This window comes from Propithecus coquereli, unplaced genomic scaffold (genome assembly GCF_000956105.1).
Source record: "Propithecus coquereli isolate 6110/MARCELLA unplaced genomic scaffold, Pcoq_1.0 Scaffold62, whole genome shotgun sequence".
Lineage (NCBI taxonomy): Eukaryota > Metazoa > Chordata > Mammalia > Primates > Indriidae > Propithecus > Propithecus coquereli.
Genome location: NW_012152174.1, coordinates 423291 through 446611, shown reverse-complemented (window position 1 = coordinate 446611; position 23321 = coordinate 423291). Strand labels below are relative to the sequence as shown.

Genomic DNA, 23321 nt, shown 5'->3' with positions numbered 1-23321 from the left:
TCTATGTAACAAGAACATTTGTACTCTTTTAATATTTGGGAAAAAGAGAAGAAGAAAGAAAGGAGAAGGAGAAGGAGAAGAAGAAGAAGAAGAAGCAGCAGCAGCAGCAGCCAGCATGTCTGGAGCAGGGCTCAGGTATGCAGCAAGTCCCAGGATGATCAGCACCTCTGAAGCAGATAGAGGCCAGCCTGGAGGTCTAGCAGGTCAGGGGTTTTGTTTGTCTTTTTAAAGTTCTCTCCTCTGCTTCTTTTTTTGCAATTCAAAACATTTGGGAAAAAAATAAATTTGCACATTAAATCCTGAATCTCACTTTCCAGAGCTACTCTCCCTACCAGAGCTGATGGAAAACCACTGTGGGATTTTTCACTGTAGAGGTTTGTCTTGAATTCAGAGTTTTTGGGGAGCCACAAAAGTCTAAGACATCTTTAGCGCAGAACCTAGAGTCTCTCTAAACGTTGCCTCTGCCAAGGGAGCAGTGTGGAAGGAGGAGAATGGAGGGAGGAGGGGGGAAGGGATGTATCTAAGGGAGGCAGAAGAGCCGTGTTTGAAAATTCTCTGCATCTTTCCCATTCCTGACTTGAGGAAGGAATGCAGAGGAGAGCTATGCACTTAGGACAGCTGTCCATGGGCAGCAGCAGCGCCGACAGCCAGGCAGACTCCAAACTGTGGCTTTTCTTAGCATCTGTACCTTGGGGAGTCCTTTGTTTGTCTGTCACCTACATTTGCTAAGAAAGGAAAACAACCTGTCTAAAATTTGGTGCAATTTTTGCCTTGATAACAGATAAGAAAGGTAAGTAGGCTAAGTGCTAGGACAAAGGTTCAGATCAGACTGGAATACACTTGAGACTTCCAGAGGGGGCTCCCTCTGGCTAGGAGCGGCCTTGACAGTGTACTACGATGAACCTGGGAACACTATCAGTTCTATGACGGCCATGCTGTGAAAGGTTGAGAAGGAGTGAGGAAGGATTTAAGGCCTCTGTCACTTTAGTTACCTGTGACTTGCAAGCAGAGTGTAAAAAGAAAAAGCTAGAAGTGCGTTTTGAAATACAAGTGATATACTTTATGTTCTACCTCGTTCTTTCCTTTCTCCAGGGCTCTTGATTTTTCACACGGCGAACATCAGTCAATCCAACTCCCACTTCATGTTTTCATCTAAGCTGTTCAAAAGTCTTTCTTGTCATAAGAATTGTGATTTTCTCTTTGTGTAAATCTTATAAATGGGTAAAGAAAGATGGCCTGTTTATTTTCCTCATCTTTTTATTTTGTTAATAGTACCCTAAAGAGACAATCAAGTATTTGAGAACACCTAGTGCTTTCATAAGGGAAAAAAACAAACACCACTTATTTTTATCACCCTGTGAAGTGAGCTTTTCTGTGATTCCACTGAGCCCTCCAATCTTGAGATAGTAGCTATTTTCCCCAAATCTCAATCAGACTGAGTCTCCTGGTCACTTCCAAGTTGTGATAGATGTTGGCAACAGAGTATTAACTGTTGAAAAGCTGCCTTTCAACTTTTGTGGGATGAGGTGGAGTAAAATAAATACACCCAACTCATCTTAATGTTAACATTACATAAGACTCTCTTCTGCACATGGAGGTGCAAACATAAAGTAGTAGAAGTAGAATTTACACTAGCTCATGTATGAAGTATGGCACATCCTGGGTTTTTCTCTAAAGGAACTCTAAGCCTTCTCACTGATGATTACCAATAATAATCCTTTTGAAACTTTTTATTTTTATTTTATGCATATCCTTTCTGTTAGAACATTCTAAAGTGGAACGTTTTGTGGGTGTTCAGGGCCCAAATAAGACATTTTAAGCAAGTCTTCTACCCACTTGCCATCAATCACCTCTTCGTTTTGACCTCTTCCGCCCATCATTCCACCTTCACATGTGTAATAATAGCGTTGAGTCCCCACAGAACTGTGCATTCTCTGGCACAGCTGGTTCTGTTCTTGAACTAGTGTCTTACATAGAAGTGGGCATGAAAAATGATTTAGGATGTGGAGTGCCTGAAGTTCAGGATTGCCATTACATTAAAAGACCATCTGTAAACTGAAAGAGAACATGAGAAGTCAGAGGAGGATGATGTGGGCAATCTTTGAGACTCCATTTTATCAGCCATCTCAGGCCAAACATATTTGTTTAGCTTTGATTTAAGTAAGTGGTTGCCATAATCCTCAACTTAGTTTACATATATAGGATGTATAGACAGCTTTTATGCTGATATTCTTTAATAGTGTATACTATATGTCTACTGGGTGATACAAAATTGAAGAGCTTCTTCCTCCCCTCCCATTGCTGCTGGCCCTGGGTCCTGAGAGATGAGTCCATTAGCCTTTGCGAGCACGTCCCAGGCTAGGAGGCAGCCCCTTCTACTGCTAATGGCTTTAGTTGTTAGACTATTGCTTTGTATATTGAGCCAAAAATCTGTGCCTTGCAGCATCCATTCACAATTCTTAATTCTGTCCTCTGGAGCTTCCTCTGCTACTTGAAGTTATACAAATAATAAATGTGGTTCCTCCTCTTCTCTCTGGCCTGCTAATGGTGGTATTGCTGAGGGATCAGTCTGGGTGGTCTCCTTGTCTGCCTTGGGGATGCCTGAGAGTCTCATGACTTTAAATATCTTCTGTAATATATGCTGATAATGCCCACATTTATATCAACAGCCAAGTCTTTGCCCCTGAACATCAGACACATATTCCCTTCTGCCCACATGACACCTCTACTTGAATATCTAACAGGCATCTCAAAATGAACAAGCCCCAACCCGTTGCTCCAAAAGTCTTCCCCATCTCAGTAAATGTTAGCTCCATTCTTCCAGTTGTTAGCTCCCCACTTTCCTACCTGTCATTGCACTCCAACCAACCAGCATCCTTGCTTGATCTAAAAGACACCCAGGCATGTTCCTGCCTTGGGGTAGGTATGCTCTGTCCCCTCCACCTGGAGCTTTCTTTCCCTGGCTGGTCCTCTCCCTTATCTCTCTCTCACCTTTGCTCATGCATTCCATTCTCACACGAAGCCTTCCCTGATCACCCTATTTAAGTTGCAGCTCACCCTCCTTTCCCAACTTTATATTACTCCATAGAAATGATCACCTCTTTCTGCATAATTTACATATTTATTTTATTGTGTTCTCTCACTAAAATATACTACAGTATCCTTAAGGAAGAGTTGTTTTGTTTTGGTTTTTGCTGCTGTATCTCCATCACAGACAACAGTGCCTGGTGATAGTAGAAGCTCAATAAATATTTATTAAATTAAGAAAGGAGTGAATGTCTACACAACTAAAGTTCCACAGAAAACATTTTGTTTAGGGCAGTACCAGACCGATACAAACACCCCAAGAGACTCATTTTTCTCCAAATTTCAAACTTCCAAGACAGTGTAAGGTAAGCTCGCACCCATTCCACAGAGTCCTGTCCTCTCCAAGGTCAAGAACAAGAGGAGCTATTGATGACCTCTCCTCACCACCCTGTACCTGTCCCCACCTTTCCTTTGCTTGGCACTGCTTGACTGGCTCGGAGGCTGTAAGCAGGCCTGTGACAGATAGATGATGGCTTGGGGATGCAGCCTATCTCAGGGAGGAAGAAGGGGGATGGTCAGGAAGGGGAGAGGGGTCTGGGTGCCCTTTCCCACCTGCTTAGCCTCCTGAACTTCTCTTCCTCTCCCCTTCCCTGCTCCCTTTCCCATAGTCCACAAGCCACACAGGAACACACACCCCAGCTTGTCAAGTAGGAAGTTACAGTAAGCACAGTAAGCACAGCTGACATTTTACTATGCATTTAATTAATCTCGATTTTTAAAAAGTTCATTGTAAAATGGTAGTCACCAATGTGGTTATTTAATTAATTCTTGAGTGAGATTATCCCTTATTTGATTAGATTACCAGTATAATTTGATACTCTTATTATTTCACTTTAGGCATTTATTCTTCCAAAAATGAACACGAACACTATGTCTTTTGTGAAACCTATACTGAAAGCTTCCATTTTACATTATTAGAATTACTTCTTTATTCCATTTAAATTTTCCAACATTTTTCGTATGAGTATGTGTTCATATTATAGAAAATGTAACTTATTGGTTAACTTAACTTTCAGTTTTGTTGAGAGTTAAACAGAGAGCTTTTCTGTTGAACTGTAAGCTGTTGAAAATTTGTCTTAAATTTTGGCATAGTGAGCCTAATGAGTTCTTTCCTTAAAAAGTAGCAATGTGGCAACTCCATGGGATTATCACTGTAATCATTAATTGGCACTAATGGAAGATAAGACTTCAATTATAGTGCTGTGTAATCTTATAAAAGTATTCTGTTAACAGCATTTTAAGAAATACTTTAAAAGATAATATTCATATTCATAATTCAAATGTTAGGTATACCTGATATATTATTCCAATAAGCTCTTTAAGAAATTTTTCTGATTCAGAAACTTCTGAATCCTTGAAAATGGCTCTGTAAGATGCATGTGTGTGGTGAAGAGATTATTCTGCTTATTTTTAATAAAGTACTTTTCGGTTGGTCTGAGTGCAGTGGTGTTTACAACTAATTGATCACAACCAGTTACAGATTCCTTTGTTCCTTCTCCACTTCCACTGCTTCACTTGACCAGCCTTTAAAAAAAAACAAAGTACTTTTCAATTTACTCTTTTTAACCTGTTAAAGTATTAAACTAAACTGTCATCTTTTTTTGTTTTTACTCTGGCTGTAAGAATTTTAGAAACCGATAGTCCCAGTAGCTATTCAAACAAACTTGCATTCCCTTGATGAAGCCTGTCCAGAGCACAGGGTCCTCTCTGACGAGCTCACTGGCCTCCACAGACAATGCAGTGCAGGGAACCCCGAGTGCAAGAGTGGCCCTGACAGATCAGAAGCTGGAGTTGACTCAGTGAACTTCGGCACATGCCCTGTTTCACTCAGAGTCTGATCGCTGAGCAGATTTTGTCTTCCTGTAGTCATCAAAACTAAGGAACAAATCCTGTCTTTTGTCCAATCATTTCCAGTTTTGTAGGAAAAAATGTTTTTGTGTAATATTATATTTACCTAGTTAAAAATACCAACAAAACTATTATTTGGGAAACCAACAGAGTCTTTAAAAAGGTTGTATTTATTTTCTCTACCATTTTCTTATGGTTTACCTTTTTAAAATCTACTCTTCATTCTCAGGAACTATCATTCATATTCAGTAAGTTAAAAAAATCTAGAAAATTGTTTAAAAACTGCCATAAAGCCATGAATTTCAGAAAATAGCAATGTGGATTGAATCTTAGGAATATTAAAAAATGAATCTTTTATTTCAAAACTAAAGAACTGTGGCAGAGATGATGTAATTTCAAAGATCTCAAACCCAGTTCCCCAAATATTAGAACTTAGTATTGTGAAGACGAAACTAAAAAATCATACTCCTTGATCAAAGGAACTGATGCATTTTAATAGTAAAAATAAAAATGATGATCATGATACTGATAATTATTATAATTACTTTTATAATGCCTAGCATTTATTGCATGTTCTAGGTACCAGGTACTGTGCTAAGAACTTTACGTAAATTATCTTATTTATTCCTTATAAAAGTCCTACAAAATAAATGTTGTTATTATTCCCATTGTATAGTTGAGGAGATGGAGATTTAGAAGCTTTCGCTAACCAACCCAAGGTGAAGACTGGAGTAGGATCTAGCCGTTTGACTCCCAAGCCTAGGACAGTGTGAAAACATGAATAGCAACAACCACCAGCAGTCTAGGCTTGTGAGCAATAGGTGAACAGGCCCAAAATAGGGCCAACCCTTCCCTCTAGTCACCCTTACACTCTGTGGTGAAGGTACATCGAGAAAAATACCTGACATACCTTAGTGTAGATGGGCAATATCTGTGTGATTTTAGTATTGAACATCTGATTAGTGACATTGACTTTTATTAGCCCATCACTATTTGCTGATCCTTTAGGAGATATCATTCTGGGATATTTTTCAGGGCTGGAAGGTGGGGTAATCTCTCTTTTACCTGTCATCCCACACTTTCATCATGCACTTCACATGTCAATAGTTAATGCTGCATATTTAACCATCTTTTTATTACACCACCGCCATCTAGAATTACTCATAATTATGGCAGAATTCATTGGTTATCAAGCACTGTCAGTTTTCAAGACTGAATCAGCCATAGTCTGTATATATGGTGTAAAGGAAAATGAAAATCTCAGGACTTATGCAAAAGGAAAGGCCAGGACTGAAGGCTGAGTCATGCAGCACCCTTTCCCCTTCCAAATGAATAGCTATTACTAACATTATGCCTTAGCCAGATTCTCTATGGAAAGGTACAAGGCCTTAGACATCTACAAGGATTATCCCTACAGATCATTCCTAAGGAAATTCTTTGCTGGCCTCCCATAAACAAGGACATGCACATTGCAACTTTGGATCCACAGGCTAAGTCTGGCTCTTAAAACTAAAGTCTGTTTGATTGTATACCAATAATGTTCATTCCAAGCTTATCTTCCCAGGTGCAGTATAGAGACAGGATCAATCATTCTTCTACCTACTCAGGGACATCTAAAAAATTAATTCTTCCTTCACTCCCTTTTTCTCTTCTAATGTTCACCTTATCTTATGTAAAGTGTAGATTTCCTGGGCCTCACGAAATGCAATAATTTGTCTCACTTCCTACCTCTTTCCTTCTATTTCTTTCTGCATGCTCTAGCCTCTTAAATACTGAAGTTCTCAAATCCCTCTCTGGAAAAAACAGTCACAGATGCATCTGTGGCTTGTGTTTTTCACCGGTGACCTCAAACTTTGGCTTAATAGCCTCACCTGATTGAGATCTTTGCCTCAGTCAATTATCTTGGGTTGTCAATGGAATATATGTATTCCTCTGTATATGGAAACTCCTGGAAATTTGTAGAAATAGGCACTTGTAGACTCTTAAGTACAGAGATTTTTGCATGCAATGGGAGCTCAGCTGTTAATAATTGGCCATCATCTTGGTTTAAACAGAAGCCCAATATATATTCGCATTGTTAAAGCCTGCAAATAGCAAAACATTGTTACACTCAGGGGCTTAGCACACAGGACATTTTTATGTATTACTATTTCATCTGAGTTATGCCAATAGGACTGTCTCAGAAAATAATGAGACCTTGCCAAATGCCAAGAGAAAATAAATTCTTAACAGCTTCTACACTCTGAAAATAGAATTTGAATAAACAGACAAGTACAAATACTAAGTAAGAACATATATAAGCTTATGAATAAATTAGATAATTGGTATTAGACAGTGATATTCTTTTACCTAGCCTATTACCATATCGGCTTCTTTTTTCCTCTAACACCTTGTACTTCTTTTGTATTGGCATGGATGGGTTGGAAACATCTGCAGATTTCAAGGCTTAAATATCTAGACCAGTTAAGACATTTTGGCATTGAATATTGTATAGTTACACTGTAGCACATTCATTTGGAGCCATAGCCCAATGGGTCTTTCCTTTTCTTTTTTTTTTTCTTTTTTTGTCTTTTCAGACCTTCTTCTTTTCCCAATGACAAGATGTTGTGAATCTCTTCAATGCTGAACTTTTCATGAATTATTTTAGAGCACTAGTTATTGATTCCATTTATCTGGACCACAAATTTTAATTTTCTGGCCTAGAATTTGGTTTTGACTGGGCTCACTTCCCAGGAAATAATGAGTATTTGCTGAAACAGGAAGCATCTGTGATTCTTTTTTTTTTTTTTTTCGCAGTTCACTTATAGGAGAACCCTGTTATTAGTATCCTGGGGCAAAGGTTCTATGAAAAGGACAGAATGGTTGGATTTTCCTTTTTTTTTTATTTCCTGAGAAGTGACAGATGGTATAACATAAACACCCACTCTCTCAAAATATGTAATTTGAAAAGTTTTCCATTAAAAGTAGAAACTAGACACAGTGCATGTAAGGATAATGGACCTTGGAAATAATAGCTCTTACAGCAAGCGATGAAACAAGCTCATACCTCCTCTCTGTCAATTATATGGGTCTCAGACACCTTTTCAAGTTAAATGCAAAGTCTCTGTACTATTGATATTTAAAGTTTTTCTTTACATTATGATGTTTTTGACATCTTAAAAAACCCTTTCTAGCTACAGAGATTATGCCCCTCCTGGGGTTAGTTAATTCTTAAAGATAACAAAGGGCATTACTTTGATATACAAATTAAACAATCCAGAGCCATTTATCCAACCTGGTCCATATACCCTGAGGTAATATTCATCTGCTTTAATTATCCTGGGGCCAGGTGCCAGGCAACCCACCAAAATTATTCAAACTAGTCAAGCCTAAACTGTTCACCTGTGCTACCTTGCCCTACCCAAGGAAATCCCAATAAAAACAGTGGCCTAAACCTTCCCTTCCTCCTGTCTCCTGCCACCTGACCACCCTGATGTCCTTCCCATGTGGCCCTGTGTGGCCTGCCATGCTTGTAATCTATAGGACCCGTGAGTGTAACAAACGTGTTTTTTTCCTTAGCCTTTCACCTGTCTTCTCTTTTGGCCACACCTGGCTCTACCATAAAAGAATACAAAATAGTCGTGTAAAGTCATGTTTTCTACAGCATCATTATGATTCTCACCAGTCTTACATTTGGATCTCATTTCCAGCTCTTTCTATAAATGGACAGTTTCCTCTCCATGTACTATTCTCAGAAAAATGCATATCGAACTGATAACAGTCCCTATATGAGCTGCAGGGACAAAGGGCTAGAATCGAGGGTGATCCTCAAAGCAGGTTTAAGCCTCATCTGTAAATGTCCTAATGTTTTATGACAGATAAATACAAATATTCATTATTATATTAAAATTTCGTTTAATTCAAAACCCTGGATCTTGCCTCTGGTTTAGGCGATCCATTTCCTGTGATGTTATTGCGACTTCTTTTCCCCCAAACTTAGGTTTTCCAGTGTTTCCTGTGTTACTAGGCACAGGCATATTCTTAAAATCCTTCCCCTCCTCTACTTCCATTATGAGGTAATATTTCAGTGTATTTCCTCTGGGTCAAGAGTGTGTATGAATATACGTATATATTTATATACAATTTGAACCTTGCTTCTATATATAAATACATTGAACTTACTCATTTTTGACTTCCAAGCCTGCCCCGGTCTATGTAATAGTAATTCCACGTGTATGTTTAGCACTTCAGAATCCACAAAGCAATTTATTTTTCTTCTCAATCCCCAGAGTAGTCCTCTGAGGTAAGCAGAGTCCACCCTGACCTCCAGCTTCCTTGCTACTTTTACCTCTTTTTCTTACAACATGGCAAATTACTCCTTCCTGGTAAGCCACTACCTATAACAGAGTAGGAGTATTATCTCCATCACTTTCAACCTCTCAATTCCCTCTTTCCCTATTACAGAGCCTCTAGGGTGATACGGATATCTGCAGAAAAAAATAATAAACAGAAAATAAGCCTTCATTATAAAGTGGCATTATTTGTGAAAAAAAAAAAAAAAGGCGAGGGAGGGCCTGTTTATGGCAAAGACAAGAGACTAAAATTGTATTTTATAATCCTATTACATTTTTAAAAAGTAAACGATTGAATTTATTATATTATAGAGGTAGATGGAATATATTATTCACTGAGAAGTCATTTAAGGAATGTGTGTATATTTCTGATATTAGAGGGGTAGGAAAGAGCATTTACAATAGTTTTCTAATTTGTCTGTTTTATTTCTATCTCTTTCCCCCCCTCAAATCCATCTGTCATAATGTGTCATAATATTATCAAGATATTTATAAAATACAGACTTGATTTTAAAATATTGCCCTGATTAAAAACCTTTGTTGGATCTTTATCACCTACAAAATCAAGTCTGAATCTGCCTTTCTTTTATAGCCCATGAAATGCTTGAAGAACAAGACCATACTGTGTTCACCCTGTAACCTCAGTGCCCAACGTGGCGTCTATTAGACATTCAATGTTGGTTTTATCAATGATTGAATCATCATTCACAGTGCTGTAAGAAAGAACTGCTCTCATCGCTGTTGTTGTAGTCCTTGATGTGAGGATGCTGCTGTCTCTTAGTCACAGAAGGGACTGTGAGAGATTGGCACTGTACGCTCTTCCTTACCCTCCCATTCCAGGGCTGCTCAATTCTCAGCAAATTGTTCCCACCTGTCCACCTCCCAGGAATACTTAGTGTTTGGTATTAGATAATGATTATTAAATTGCCCATCAGCTTTCTTCTGGTGGGAAATCCTTAATTTGTTCTATAATTCTTTTCTTAATTCCCTTTTCAATCCTTCTATCAACCGGTCATAATTAGTGAAGATAAATTGTTTGGCACATAGTACTGAATTCAGGGTTAGCCCACCCACCTCCCACAGTCTTGGAGACCTAGAGGCATGAAAGAAATACAGAAGGAGGACAAGTAAGGACATGTGAATTAGAGAAATAAAAAGTACATATGGCACCATTAGGAGGGAAAGGCCGTGGGTAGGTTGTCAATGATCTGTTCTAAAGAAAATAAAAAATAGAAAAGTGAAATAAAACAAGAGGATGCCTATAGGGAACATGCTATAGTGAAATGACTTTCACACATTTTTTTTTCTAGACATAGAAATCTTACTTCCTAAGTCTGTGGTAGAGATGGTGAATTGTTAAATCCAACTTCCATTCTTAATGCTACGGTCTGAATGTTTGTGCCCTCCCCCAAATTCATATGTTGAAATCTAAACCCCCAAGGTGATGGTTTTAGGAAGTGGGACCTTTGGGGTGAGTAGGTCATGAGGGTGGAGCCCTCATGAATGGGATTAGTGCCCTTACAAAATAGGTCCCAGAGAAACCCTGACACCTTCCACTATATGAACCAGAAAGAAGACTCCTACCAGACACGGAATCTGCCTGCACCTTGACCTTGAACTTCCCAGCCTCCAGACTGTAAGCAATACCTTTCTGTTGTTTCTTAAGTTACCCAGTCTAAGGTATTTTGTTATAGCAGCCCGAATGGACTAAGACGCTTAGTAACAGGACCCTGAATGCATTTGGGACAGCAATATGTTCAACCAAAGGAGACTTTGCCAGCTTCTCTGGCAGAGGCTGCGACTAAGTATGTCCAATAAGGTATAAGTGGAAGTGACATGTGGGGCTTCAGCAAGTCTGTATAACTGTGAAAAGGTACACCTTTTAAAAGCTGTTTCTTCCTGCTGTATACAATGTAGATATAATGACTGATTTCAGGCAGCTGTTTTGGACTATGAGGAAGCATCCTAAGGGATAGCAGAGCAATAAGGAGAAGGAAACCTGGGTCCCTGATGCTGAGATCCAACAGCCCTGCAGAGTCACGGCTGTGGAGCCCACCAGGACTGCCCATCTCTAGACTTCTAATGGGAGAGAAATAAACTTCCATCTAGTCTAAACCACAGTTATAATATTTTGTGTTTTCTGCATTTACTCCTGATAAACTACTCTTGGCCTCAAGGGGCTTAAGATCCGGAACAAGAACACCTGGCATAATGTAAAGATTTAATAGAAAGGCAGACTCATTTCTCTATTGAATTTATGAAAATAAAGTTATTGAATTTATGAAAAATTAAGCTGCAAGAAAGTAATGTTTTAAATTTACCAGGGAAGCTAACTCATTAAAAGCAATATTATAAAATGCATATATGAACATGGACACATAGAGAAAGGTGTGGAAGGATGCATGTTGGGCTGTTAATATTGATTACACATATTTGGATTTTTACTTCTTACAATGACCAAGTAATACTTTTGAGGTTTAAAAAATTAAAACAGAAGACATTTTAAAATAAGACGATTAATTAATAAATATTTCTATGAAGGATTTATCTATATTGATTTTTTTAAGGGGAAATTCTATATATTTTTAGGCCCTTAGATACCTGGATTCTCATTCCTGAGCCACTAACAACTAGATGTGGAATCTTGGAGAAGTCATTTAAACTCTCTGAACCTTAGTAAAATGGGAATGTTAATGAATTAACTTTAAAGTTCCTTCCAGCACTAAAATTCTGTAAATTTAATGACACATTTGCTTCAATAAATATTTTCTTGCACTTCTCCAATCTGACTTTTATGAATTCAAAAGTTGTTAAAATGAGTTAGATACACAGTTCTTCTTTGTTGATTTCTGAGATGGGTGACCCCAAATATAAATGCTATAGAAGAATAAGGCAGATAACTACAAACACCACCCTTTCCTATGTTTCCATAATAGCTTTTCCGTACACATAACCCAGTAATTCTTAAGGTGCTATACTTTTTTGATTTCCATGTCTGTTCTGTGGTTTGTGAGCCCCAGGGGTGGGTTTAATGGCAGGAAATTCATCTCCCTTGTGCCATGCACTGGCCTGAATATACAGGAGGTGATTAATAAATGCTCACTGAAGAAGTTAGTGAGAAAAAGAAGGTTTGTGTAAAAAGATTCCGATTCTAAAGGAAAAAGATGACTAATCTTGTTACCAATAACTTGAAATCTGATCTCTTTTCTTTGTAATCAAGTTTAATTGATTTGTGATGTATTCATTAATCACAAAAATTTTAGGAATTATTGATAATCTTTGCAAACTTTATTGGCTTTTAGGTTGTTGCCAGATTAATTCAGCTATGAAGGAAAAAAAGAGTGGATTTCATGCTAGCGTGGATCAAAAGCACTTGTTCTGTCCCTCGATTGTGATCTGGAGAGACAGGGATACCTTCAGCCCGTTCTGGGAGATGAGGCGAGAGAATGTGAGGATCTCAGCCTAGTCCATCTGCGGGGACTGGGCAAACTCTGGTGGGGAAATCTCATCTGAGGTCCTTGTCTAAGTGAGGCAAGGCCAGTGCCATGTACGAGAACTAGGGACTACCTCATTCTCACTGTTGCCCTATGTGCCATCTGAATTAATGGCATACATTCTCCTCCCAAGGAAAAGCAAATAAGAAAAGTGACAAAGGGCTCATGGCTTTAATTCCAACTATAAACTCTGACATTTTTCTTGACCTCTTCCTTGGTAATTGTTTGTCTAGTCCTGAGTCTATGTAAGAGCAGCTCTGACCCCAAAAGCATTCTAACAATGTGCCCTAAAGCCAACATTGCTGAACCCTTCCAACAAAGCAAGAGGTAGTCTGAGTATCATTTATATATGCTGTCCTCATAGAGAGACACACCAAATTTTAAAGCTCTTATAAACAGAGAAATTAGGAATTTTATAAAATCAGATTGTAAAATAAAAATTGACATCAAATAACAGTAATAGTAAAACATTAGTATTAAAGAGCTTACCGCAGTACCCTGGGGTTCCACATACTGTCTTCATGAGCACTTGATGTTCCACAATTTTAGAGAGTCCAAAATCAGCTAACAACACAAGAAAAAGAATTTAATGAAGCAAGTCTTTTCTCAGCTTTTATAAGATGACAGAATGCTTGCTATTCCAAACTAAAACTAATTTATTTATTTGTTTGTTTGCTTTTGTATTTGAAGGTGGGGTAGATGTGGGTGTGATGAATTACCTGAGGAAGCTAAAACAAAATTAATTAAAGTGTTTCTTTATTTTATTTTATTTTTATTTTTTTGAGGCAGGGTCTCGCTCTGTTGCTCTGGCTGTAGTGCAGTGGCATCACCGTAACTCACTGAAACCTCAAACTTCTGGGCTCAATTTATCCTCCTGGCTCAGCCTTCCCAGTAGCTAGGACTACAAGCATGAACCACCACACCTGGATTATGTTTTTAAAATTTTTTGTACAGACAGGGCCCAGATATTTTGCCCCTGGCCTCAAGGAATCTTCCCCATTCAGCCTCCCAAGGTGCTGGGATCACAGGTGTTAGCCACGGACACCCAGACTCAAATGTTTCTTTAAATTGGAGAAAAATAGGCCAGGTGTGGTGGCTCACTCCTGTAATCCTAGCACTCTGGGAGGCTGAGGCGGGTGGATAGCTCAAGGTTAGGAGTTTGAGACCAGTCTGAGCAAGAGCGAGACCCCCGTCTCTACTAAAAATAGAAAGAAAATTAGCTGGACAACTAAAAAATATATAGAAAAAATTAGCCAGGCATGGTGGTGCATGCCTGTAGTCCCAGCTACTCAGGAGGCTGAGGCAGGAGGATTGCTTGAGCCCAGGAATTTGAGGCTGCTGTGAGCTAGGCTGATGCCACAGCACTCTAGCCCAGGCAACAGAGTGAGACTCTGTCTCAAAAAATAAAAATAAATAAATAAATTGGAGGAAAAATGTGACTCCCAAATACATTTACGAGTAAATCTATATTTAATTTTACTCTTCTCTATAATTCCCAGCCTTTAGCAAATATGCTTTTTTTAAAAGTAATATTTATATTTTGTCTAATGCTATTAATTTTGAAATTTATGTAACAGTAGCTTTAAGGGACAATACAGAATTAGCACTATAATTCAGAACCTTTATTTCATTGAGAGAGATAAAAATTATATTTTCATAAATGTCATGAGAATAAATAAAAATATCAAAAGGTTTATTCTGCTTGAAAATAAATAATGTCAGTTCTTCATGTATTTGACTTATAAGAATTTACTCTCATATGAACACTAATCCTTTTATTTATGTCTCAGAATATTACCTAGGTAAAATATCACCAAAAATTGCTACCATCATGGTCTATTTGCTGGGCTACATCTCTCTTATTCAGGAAACATCAGGAAACCGGTCAAGGCCATTCTTCAAGAGAAGCAGGTGCAGAATGGATTCCATTTTAGACTTCAAAGATAAACCCACATTTTCACACAGGTGCCTGATTCTTATCAGTGAAAGCAGCAGGAAGCCCTTCTGAAAGAAAGGCTCTCCTGCCTAAATTAGTATCTATCCATCCGTTTAAAGACATTGCTTAAGGATCAACTCTTTGAAAGCGATGTCAAAGGAAATGGAAACTGCCTGCTGTCCACTGCCGTACAGGAGTGACTATGAGAGCAAGCTGGCTGCCCAGCAGGGCTTTCAGGGTTTTTTCTTTGAGTTCTTGGATTCATAAAGCACATTATGTCTGAGGTCTCCCCTGATATGAACAATTTAATTTTCAAAGGTGTTAACACTTGTAAATGCAGTGAACTTGTCAGATTAGCACGATAAAGGACAGCACCAGAAAAGCAATGCCCTTCAGAGGATTTAATACAGATTCTACTAAGAAGAATTCATCAAAAATAAGTTTTATATATTTTTTTTTGTAAATGAAAATTTGCTTTGGAAGACACATGGAAAGCAATATTTAATATATTTTTTCTAAGATGCCAATTTAAAGATTTCTTTGAGTAGATCAGAATTTCTCAAAGTTCATCTTTGTATTGTAGTTCTTCAAAATGCATACTGGAGAAACAAAGATAGGTTTCCAGAGTCAAATAGGTGTAGGAAAAGCCTCATAGTGCACTATATAACATGTCAGTCTACGCATTAGCATTATTAGGGTTCTGGGGAGTCCTACAGAAACAAAAATCTTGTTTAACTTTGTTTAAATTGGCATTTTTTAACTTACTTGACCAACCATAGTACCCCTGCAAATCATTCTCACCTCCCCAAAGACAGAGTTAGTTATTGACTCTTATTCACGCTGCTAAGGAATGAGCATTCTGTGGAGTGCATTTTAGGAAATACAGATCTTAATTTATCTCTGTTCATATAAACAAGTGACTCGGAGCCTAGATTCACTAACAGGTACTAAGTATTTTATGTGAAAGTTCTTGATTATCTAAAATTAAGCTCCAAATAATTTGTGGAATAAATGTTACTATCCCCAAAACAAATGTTAGGTTTTCTGTCATTTTCTTTACTATAAATTTATCTACAAAATACAAGGTCATCTCCTGAGGTCCTTGCCATGTCTAAGAGTTGTGATTCCTTTGTGTGCCCAGCAATGGAGCACCAACTTCTAGGCACTAATGTCCAGATTAACATTCTAGAAAAGAGCACAAACTTTCTAAACAGTGCATATTCCTTTATAGATGTCAGATATTCAAAGATATTGAATGTAGGCAAAACTGGATAGAGCAATGTTTAAAAATTCCACAGAATAAATTTCTTCTGCTCTGGGAAAAGGGATTATGAAACATCAGGAAATGTTCTCACCGATTTTGAGTGGTGCATCTGGGGCTGGAGTTGCATAGAGAAGGTTCTCTGGTTTGAGATCACGATGGACAATTCCATTTTCATGTAGGTACTAAATAAGAAAAATAATGAAGTAACATTTGTGTAATTCTATTTATGGTTCTAACATCTATACTTAATCTTTAAGAACTATAAGTTATGTGATTCAAGAACACACATATGATTTAAAAATCAATGCCATAAAGGAAAATATGTTTTAAACTATACATTAAAGAATACCTTATAGTTACCTAAATGTGATGAAATTTAAATTGTATGGAATCAATTCCCAGAATGAAACATTTACTCCTAAGAGAATGTTAGTTATAGTTCTTTTTATGCATTATTACCATATCAACTGGAATTGGCTAATTATCATAATCAAGTCAAGGTGCTCCGTATTGAAATTTGTCTGGTTTATTATCTGAAAAGCATAATTGTATGTGTGGTCTTAGAAACTCACAACCATAGCGAAGACTTCATAATTATTATTTGAACAGACATTTAGATATAAGTAGTTATTATACAGAACTATCCTTAATAAGATAAATATTCTTTGATGATGATGAATGCTCTCATAGGCTCTTCTGAGAATTAGTAGATACAATTGTTAATATAGTTGTACTTGAGATGAACCTTAAAGATCACCTCTAGCAACTCCACTCATGTTTTTGTATTTTAAATTATTTTGTAAAATTATGCGTAATTACACATACAACATATTCTCATTGTAAATGCTAAAGTCCTACCTGACCTGCCTTCTCCCAGTTCCAGCCTCCACTTCAAAAATAATCTCTCATCAGTTTTAAACTGTTTTCCCAAAATGTTAGTTTGAATTTTTTTCTATGCATTTGCAAACATGAATATATGTATACAAGGCAGTATCCCCGGTTTTCTCTATTTTTTTACTTAAACATATTATTAATATGAATTTTTACACAGTTTTCTCATTTAATGTCTTTTTTTCACTTAATATGCCTTCAAAATCTTTCCTTCATATCACTTCAGCTTATTCTATTTAACTCTTGCACCATTTTTTTGGTGTATTATAATTAATTTCATTATTTCTTTTTAATGGACATTCCAGTTGCTTTCAATTTTTAAAAAATTACAAGTAATACAGTAAGAAACATTCTAGCACTTGCATATTTGTGTGTTTCTGCTGGTATTTCTCTAGGACAGATACCTAGAAGCAAGTCCAGTGGTGGGGTCAAAAGGTATATAGAGCTCTTACTTTAATGCGTCCTGCAAAATCACTCTCCTAAAAGCCTCCATCAGTTTTCACTCATGCAAACAGTGCATGTGTACATGCTAAAATCTCTGGTAAATCTATAGTTTTAACTTTTGCTGAGCTGCAGTGCAAAGATTGTGTCTTAAGTTTGGTTTAATTGTCTTTCTCTCTTTACAAGTATAGTAGATGTTCTCTTCACATGCTTCTTGGTCTTTCAGTTTTCCTCTTCTACGAATTGCCTGTTCATATCCTTTGCCCATGTTTCTTTTGGGTTAAGGGAAAACGTTGTCAGTGTGCTACAGTCTTTCTCCTTTCCTTCGTCATGGAGAGGGCAGGAAGTCCTTTCTTTATATTCAAGCCACAAAAGGGGGCTAGGGAAATGTGGCTTCAAGATCACTTAGTGATTTGGGGAAACAGGGACTGATAACTGGCTCACTCATGAAAAACTGAAAGATGAGAGGACAGTGGGCACAGGTGAGTGAGAGAGGGCCTCAGGGAGATTCAGCTACCCTCAAATAATAGCTGGACAAGGATGCACATTACTCATGGGCCCAATATGGACTCTGCAGGAGGGAATTAGACATGAATCATCTTGCAGAGGCCTTCTGTGGGAGTGTTTCCTGCCGGGTGATGCCACCTCAGCATCACAGGAAGCAGGACGTGCAGGTAGTGATAGCAGGCAGCCAAGGAGCCACGATTCCTTGGCACTGGGGTAAGAGAACAGACCTGCAGTGGAAGCGTCTGTGAAGAAGCCATAAATGTCTATGTCTTAAAAGGGAAAGACCAACAGACATTTGTAACCTGCCAACCCCAGAGATCACCAATGCCAGACCACAACTGTACCAGCCAGGTAGGACCTTTCTTTACCTTCCACCTCCTCTTCCCTCCCACCATGACCCTCACATCCCAGCCTTGTAAGGAGCACAAACAGCATCCAGGGGTTAGAAAAGAGCAAGAAAAAGAGAAGAAACTAATGAGCATCCCTAGCTCCCCGTATTTATGAGTTATAGATGTCTAAGGTCCAAGTTGGGGGAGGGTAGAAGTTTAAAATGGGATGTGAGTCTAAAATTCTGGTCTTTTCCTTATCCAAGACTGATTGAAAAAATTGTGGAAATGGCTTGAAATTTTATTCATGAAGGGGAAGAATGGATTCACAGAGTGGATTTCCCAGAACAGTGAGAAAAAATATGAGACATGTGCTCATGTCTCACCAGGTCTAGCTCACTCATTGCAGTAGGTAGTAATCATCTATAGACAGTATCTTTACATGTTCTAAGCACTTACTATATTCCAAGCTCTACTATAAATACCTTATACTTGTTAGTTCGTTTAATCTTCACAATACCTCTGTGAGGTAATTCATCTAATATTTGTTTTGTAAATGAGGAAACTGAGGCACAAAGTGGCTAAGAGATTTGTGCAATGTCACAACCAGACACTGTAGTTGGAATTTGGACACAAGCATTTGGAAGTAGAGCCCATACCCTTGCCTATTACATGATTTTCAAGGAGATGCACTTATTACCTGATTGATTAAGGGGAAGAGATTAGAGGAAAGTAAGAATGAAGGAGACAAGGGGAGAGTAATGGAAAGGGAAGGTAATGAGAGTGGGAGGAGAAATGAGAGAATGATAGAGGACCATGCTTGGCCATGAATGGCACTCAGGGAAAACATGCTATACCCCCAACGAGGAAGATACTGTATCATCTTGATTTATGATGAGTTCGAAGGCCAAGATACAATATCTCATATAGTAGCTTTGGAACATACCGAAAGTTTGCATAGTTTGGGACCAATAGAAAATATTGATTTTTCCTCCTAATCTTACCCAATGTAGAAATGCCATTGCTTTGGGAAGAAAATGGTACTAAAAATAGCAACACAATAACAATAACAAATGAAATGACCTAGTAAATTTTAGGTTAAAACTCAATGTACTGATTATACAAAGATTCTCACTATATGCTTTTCTGACTTTCTTGAACAGAAATGGTAGCTGTTTTCTAAGTGCAAATTAAAAAGCAACAACAACAAAAGAAAATATCATTTGACACTCCATAAAGGAGGGCTAGATTGGTAAAAAGAAGGAAGGTTTCAGAGAAAAAATAGAATTAGAATGTGCTATACTAGAGGAAGAAACTTGAAAACAAAACAAAGCAATGAAATGCTAAAGGTCATAATCTTGGCTTTTAAAAAGGCATGCTAGGATAATTTACTATCAATTACTTGGTGCAGAAAGATTATCAAAAGTTATGATCATACACATACATAAGGGGAGGCATTTAAATGTATTTGACTGACAAAATGGCAAGAGTCACCACTTAATTTTTTTTTAGATCCACCTTCAACCACTATTTCTAACCTTTACATTATCTCAAGTCAGAAAGCCAGGAAGAAAGAAAACAGAGTATGATCTTCAAGGAGATACAACCATTAGAAACAGCAGCACTCTTTTAGAGCACAAGTTCTCAAACTTTTTAGTCTCAGGAACCCTTTATATTTAAAAAAAGCTACTAAGGGCCCCAAAACGTTTTTGTTTATGCGAATTATATCTAACATTATTTACTGTATTAATAGTTAAAACTGAGAAATTAAAAAAAATTATTAATTAAAAAAACAATAAGTTCATGACTTATTAACATATATAACATTTTAAAATAAAAGTATACTTTCTAAAACAAAAAAAATTAGAGATTAGAGTGCCATTTTTCATAGTTTTACAAATTTCATTAATTTCTGGTTAAAAAAAGACAGCTAGATTCTCATATCTGCTTCTGTATTCAGTCTATTATAAAATCACACATCATGTAGCCTCTGGAAAATTACTTTCATGAGTAAAGAAAAATTCCTTCATATTATGATGAAATAGTTTTGACATTATAGACCCTCTGTAGTGTCTCAGGGACCCTCTAGGGTTCCCTAAACTGGATTAGACTTTGGAAACTGCTGTCTTAGAGCATCTCAAGACATAAAAAGAACAGTTTAAGAACTGAATATTAATGAGTAGGCATGCTTCCCTTTATTTTCAAACTGGATTTTAAATGAAATACACACCTCTAATCTCATCAAGCACTAATCTCATCACTTCAAGATCACTGCACTTAGAGGAGAAAACGAAATTAAGAGAAAAAAAATGCTCCACAAAATTGTGTGGTCATGGGAAAAATGTGCAAAGACATTTTATAACATTTTATAACATAGAAGAAGTAATAATGAAATATCTAATTACAGAGACACCTATCAAGATATTGTCAATTTGAGATACAGATAATTTAAATCATGGGGATTCAACATAAATAGATATATGCACTAGAAAACATAAGCAATATGAAAAGGTGGGGATGCAGACCCCATGTTGTTAGCTCTTCGGATTTTTCAAGGCAAGATAGAATTTCAGATTTTTTTGATGTGAAATATTCCAAATTTTAAATGTTGGCAACTAAGTTGAAAAATGTTAAACCTTGTAGAGGCCAAACAAAACACTCTGCAGTCTGATTTTTGCTTTAGAATTTAAAAGCAGCCTTGGCACTCAGTAGATGCCCGATATACATTTGTCAAGTGTATGAATAAATAGATGAATTTTTTTCTGATTCTGCTTCTTAAATTGAATGTTTACTGAGGTTGGTCTCCTAGCCTTCCCTTTTGCTGTAAATTCTCTTTGAGCACATTTATCTACTCTCTTCCCTTCTGCCACTTTTTACAGCATAAAAAGAGTGCAAATGAGGTTTTTTCTTTTAATTGTGTGATGGGATTATGATAAATGTGGCTTCAAGATCACTTAGTGATTTGGGGAAACAGGGACTGATAACTGGCTCACTCATGAAAAACTGAAAGATGAGAGGACAGTGGGCACAGGTGAGTGAGAGAGGGCCTCAGGGAGATTCAGCTACCCTCAAATAATAGCTGGACAAGGATGCACATTACTCATGGGCCCAATATGGACTCTGCAGGAGGGAATTAGACATGAATCATCTTGCAGAGGCCTTCTGTGGGAGTGTTTCCTGCCAGGTGATGCCACCTCAGCATCACAGGAAGCAGGACGTGCAGGTAGTGATAGCAGGCAGCCAAGGAGCCACGATTCCTTGGCACTGGGGTAAGAGAACAGACCTGCAGTGGAAGCGTCTGTGAAGAAGCCATAAATGTCTATGTCTTAAAAGGGAAAGACCAACAGACATTTGTAACCTGCCAACCCCAGAGATCACCAATGCCAGACCACAACTGTACCAGCCAGGTAGGACCTTTCTTTACCTTCCACCTCCTCTTCCCTCCCACCATGACCCTCACATCCCAGCCTTGTAAGGAGCACAAACAGCATCCAGGGGTTAGAAAAGAGCAAGAAAAAGAGAAGAAACTAATGAGCATCCCTAGCTCCCCGTATTTATGAGTTATAGATGTCTAAGGTCCAAGTTGGGGGAGGGTAGAAGTTTAAAATGGGATGTGAGTCTAAAATTCTGGTCTTTTCCTTATCCAAGACTGATTGAAAAAATTGTGGAAATGGCTTGAAATTTTATTCATGAAGGGGAAGAATGGATTCACAGAGTGGATTTCCCAGAACAGTGAGAAAAAATATGAGACATGTGCTCATGTCTCACCAGGTCTAGCTCACTCATTGCAGTAGGTAGTAATCATCTATAGACAGTATCTTTACATGTTCTAAGCACTTACTATATTCCAAGCTCTACTATAAATACCTTATACTTGTTAGTTCGTTTAATCTTCACAATACCTCTGTGAGGTAATTCATCTAATATTTGTTTTGTAAATGAGGAAACTGAGGCACAAAGTGGCTAAGAGATTTGTGCAATGTCACAACCAGACACTGTAGTTGGAATTTGGACACAAGCATTTGGAAGTAGAGCCCATACCCTTGCCTATTACATGATTTTCAAGGAGATGCACTTATTACCTGATTGATTAAGGGGAAGAGATTAGAGGAAAGTAAGAATGAAGGAGACAAGGGGAGAGTAATGGAAAGGGAAGGTAATGAGAGTGGGAGGAGAAATGAGAGAATGATAGAGGACCATGCTTGGCCATGAATGGCACTCAGGGAAAACATGCTATACCCCCAACGAGGAAGATACTGTATCATCTTGATTTATGATGAGTTCGAAGGCCAAGATACAATATCTCATATAGTAGCTTTGGAACATACCGAAAGTTTGCATAGTTTGGGACCAATAGAAAATATTGATTTTTCCTCCTAATCTTACCCAATGTAGAAATGCCATTGCTTTGGGAAGAAAATGGTACTAAAAATAGCAACACAATAACAATAACAAATGAAATGACCTAGTAAATTTTAGGTTAAAACTCAATGTACTGATTATACAAAGATTCTCACTATATGCTTTTCTGACTTTCTTGAACAGAAATGGTAGCTGTTTTCTAAGTGCAAATTAAAAAGCAACAACAACAAAAGAAAATATCATTTGACACTCCATAAAGGAGGGCTAGATTGGTAAAAAGAAGGAAGGTTTCAGAGAAAAAATAGAATTAGAATGTGCTATACTAGAGGAAGAAACTTGAAAACAAAACAAAGCAATGAAATGCTAAAGGTCATAATCTTGGCTTTTAAAAAGGCATGCTAGGATAATTTACTATCAATTACTTGGTGCAGAAAGATTATCAAAAGTTATGATCATACACATACATAAGGGGAGGCATTTAAATGTATTTGACTGACAAAATGGCAAGAGTCACCACTTAATTTTTTTTTAGATCCACCTTCAACCACTATTTCTAACCTTTACATTATCTCAAGTCAGAAAGCCAGGAAGAAAGAAAACAGAGTATGATCTTCAAGGAGATACAACCATTAGAAACAGCAGCACTCTTTTAGAGCACAAGTTCTCAAACTTTTTAGTCTCAGGAACCCTTTATATTTAAAAAAAGCTACTAAGGGCCCCAAAACGTTTTTGTTTATGCGAATTATATCTAACATTATTTACTGTATTAATAGTTAAAACTGAGAAATTAAAAAAAATTATTAATTAAAAAAACAATAAGTTCATGACTTATTA

The 23321-nt window shown here is 37.5% G+C and overlaps 1 protein-coding gene across 1 annotated transcript in view; it reads right to left on the bottom strand.

Moving 5' to 3' along the window:
* Positions 1 to 23321, bottom strand: part of CAMK4 (calcium/calmodulin-dependent protein kinase IV) — a 257674-nt gene that overhangs the window by 21781 nt on the left and 212572 nt on the right. Inside the window, 2 exon segments of the mRNA XM_012659519.1 lie at positions 13250 to 13324; positions 16052 to 16142. Coding sequence (XP_012514973.1) covers positions 13250 to 13324; positions 16052 to 16142 — 166 coding nt within the window.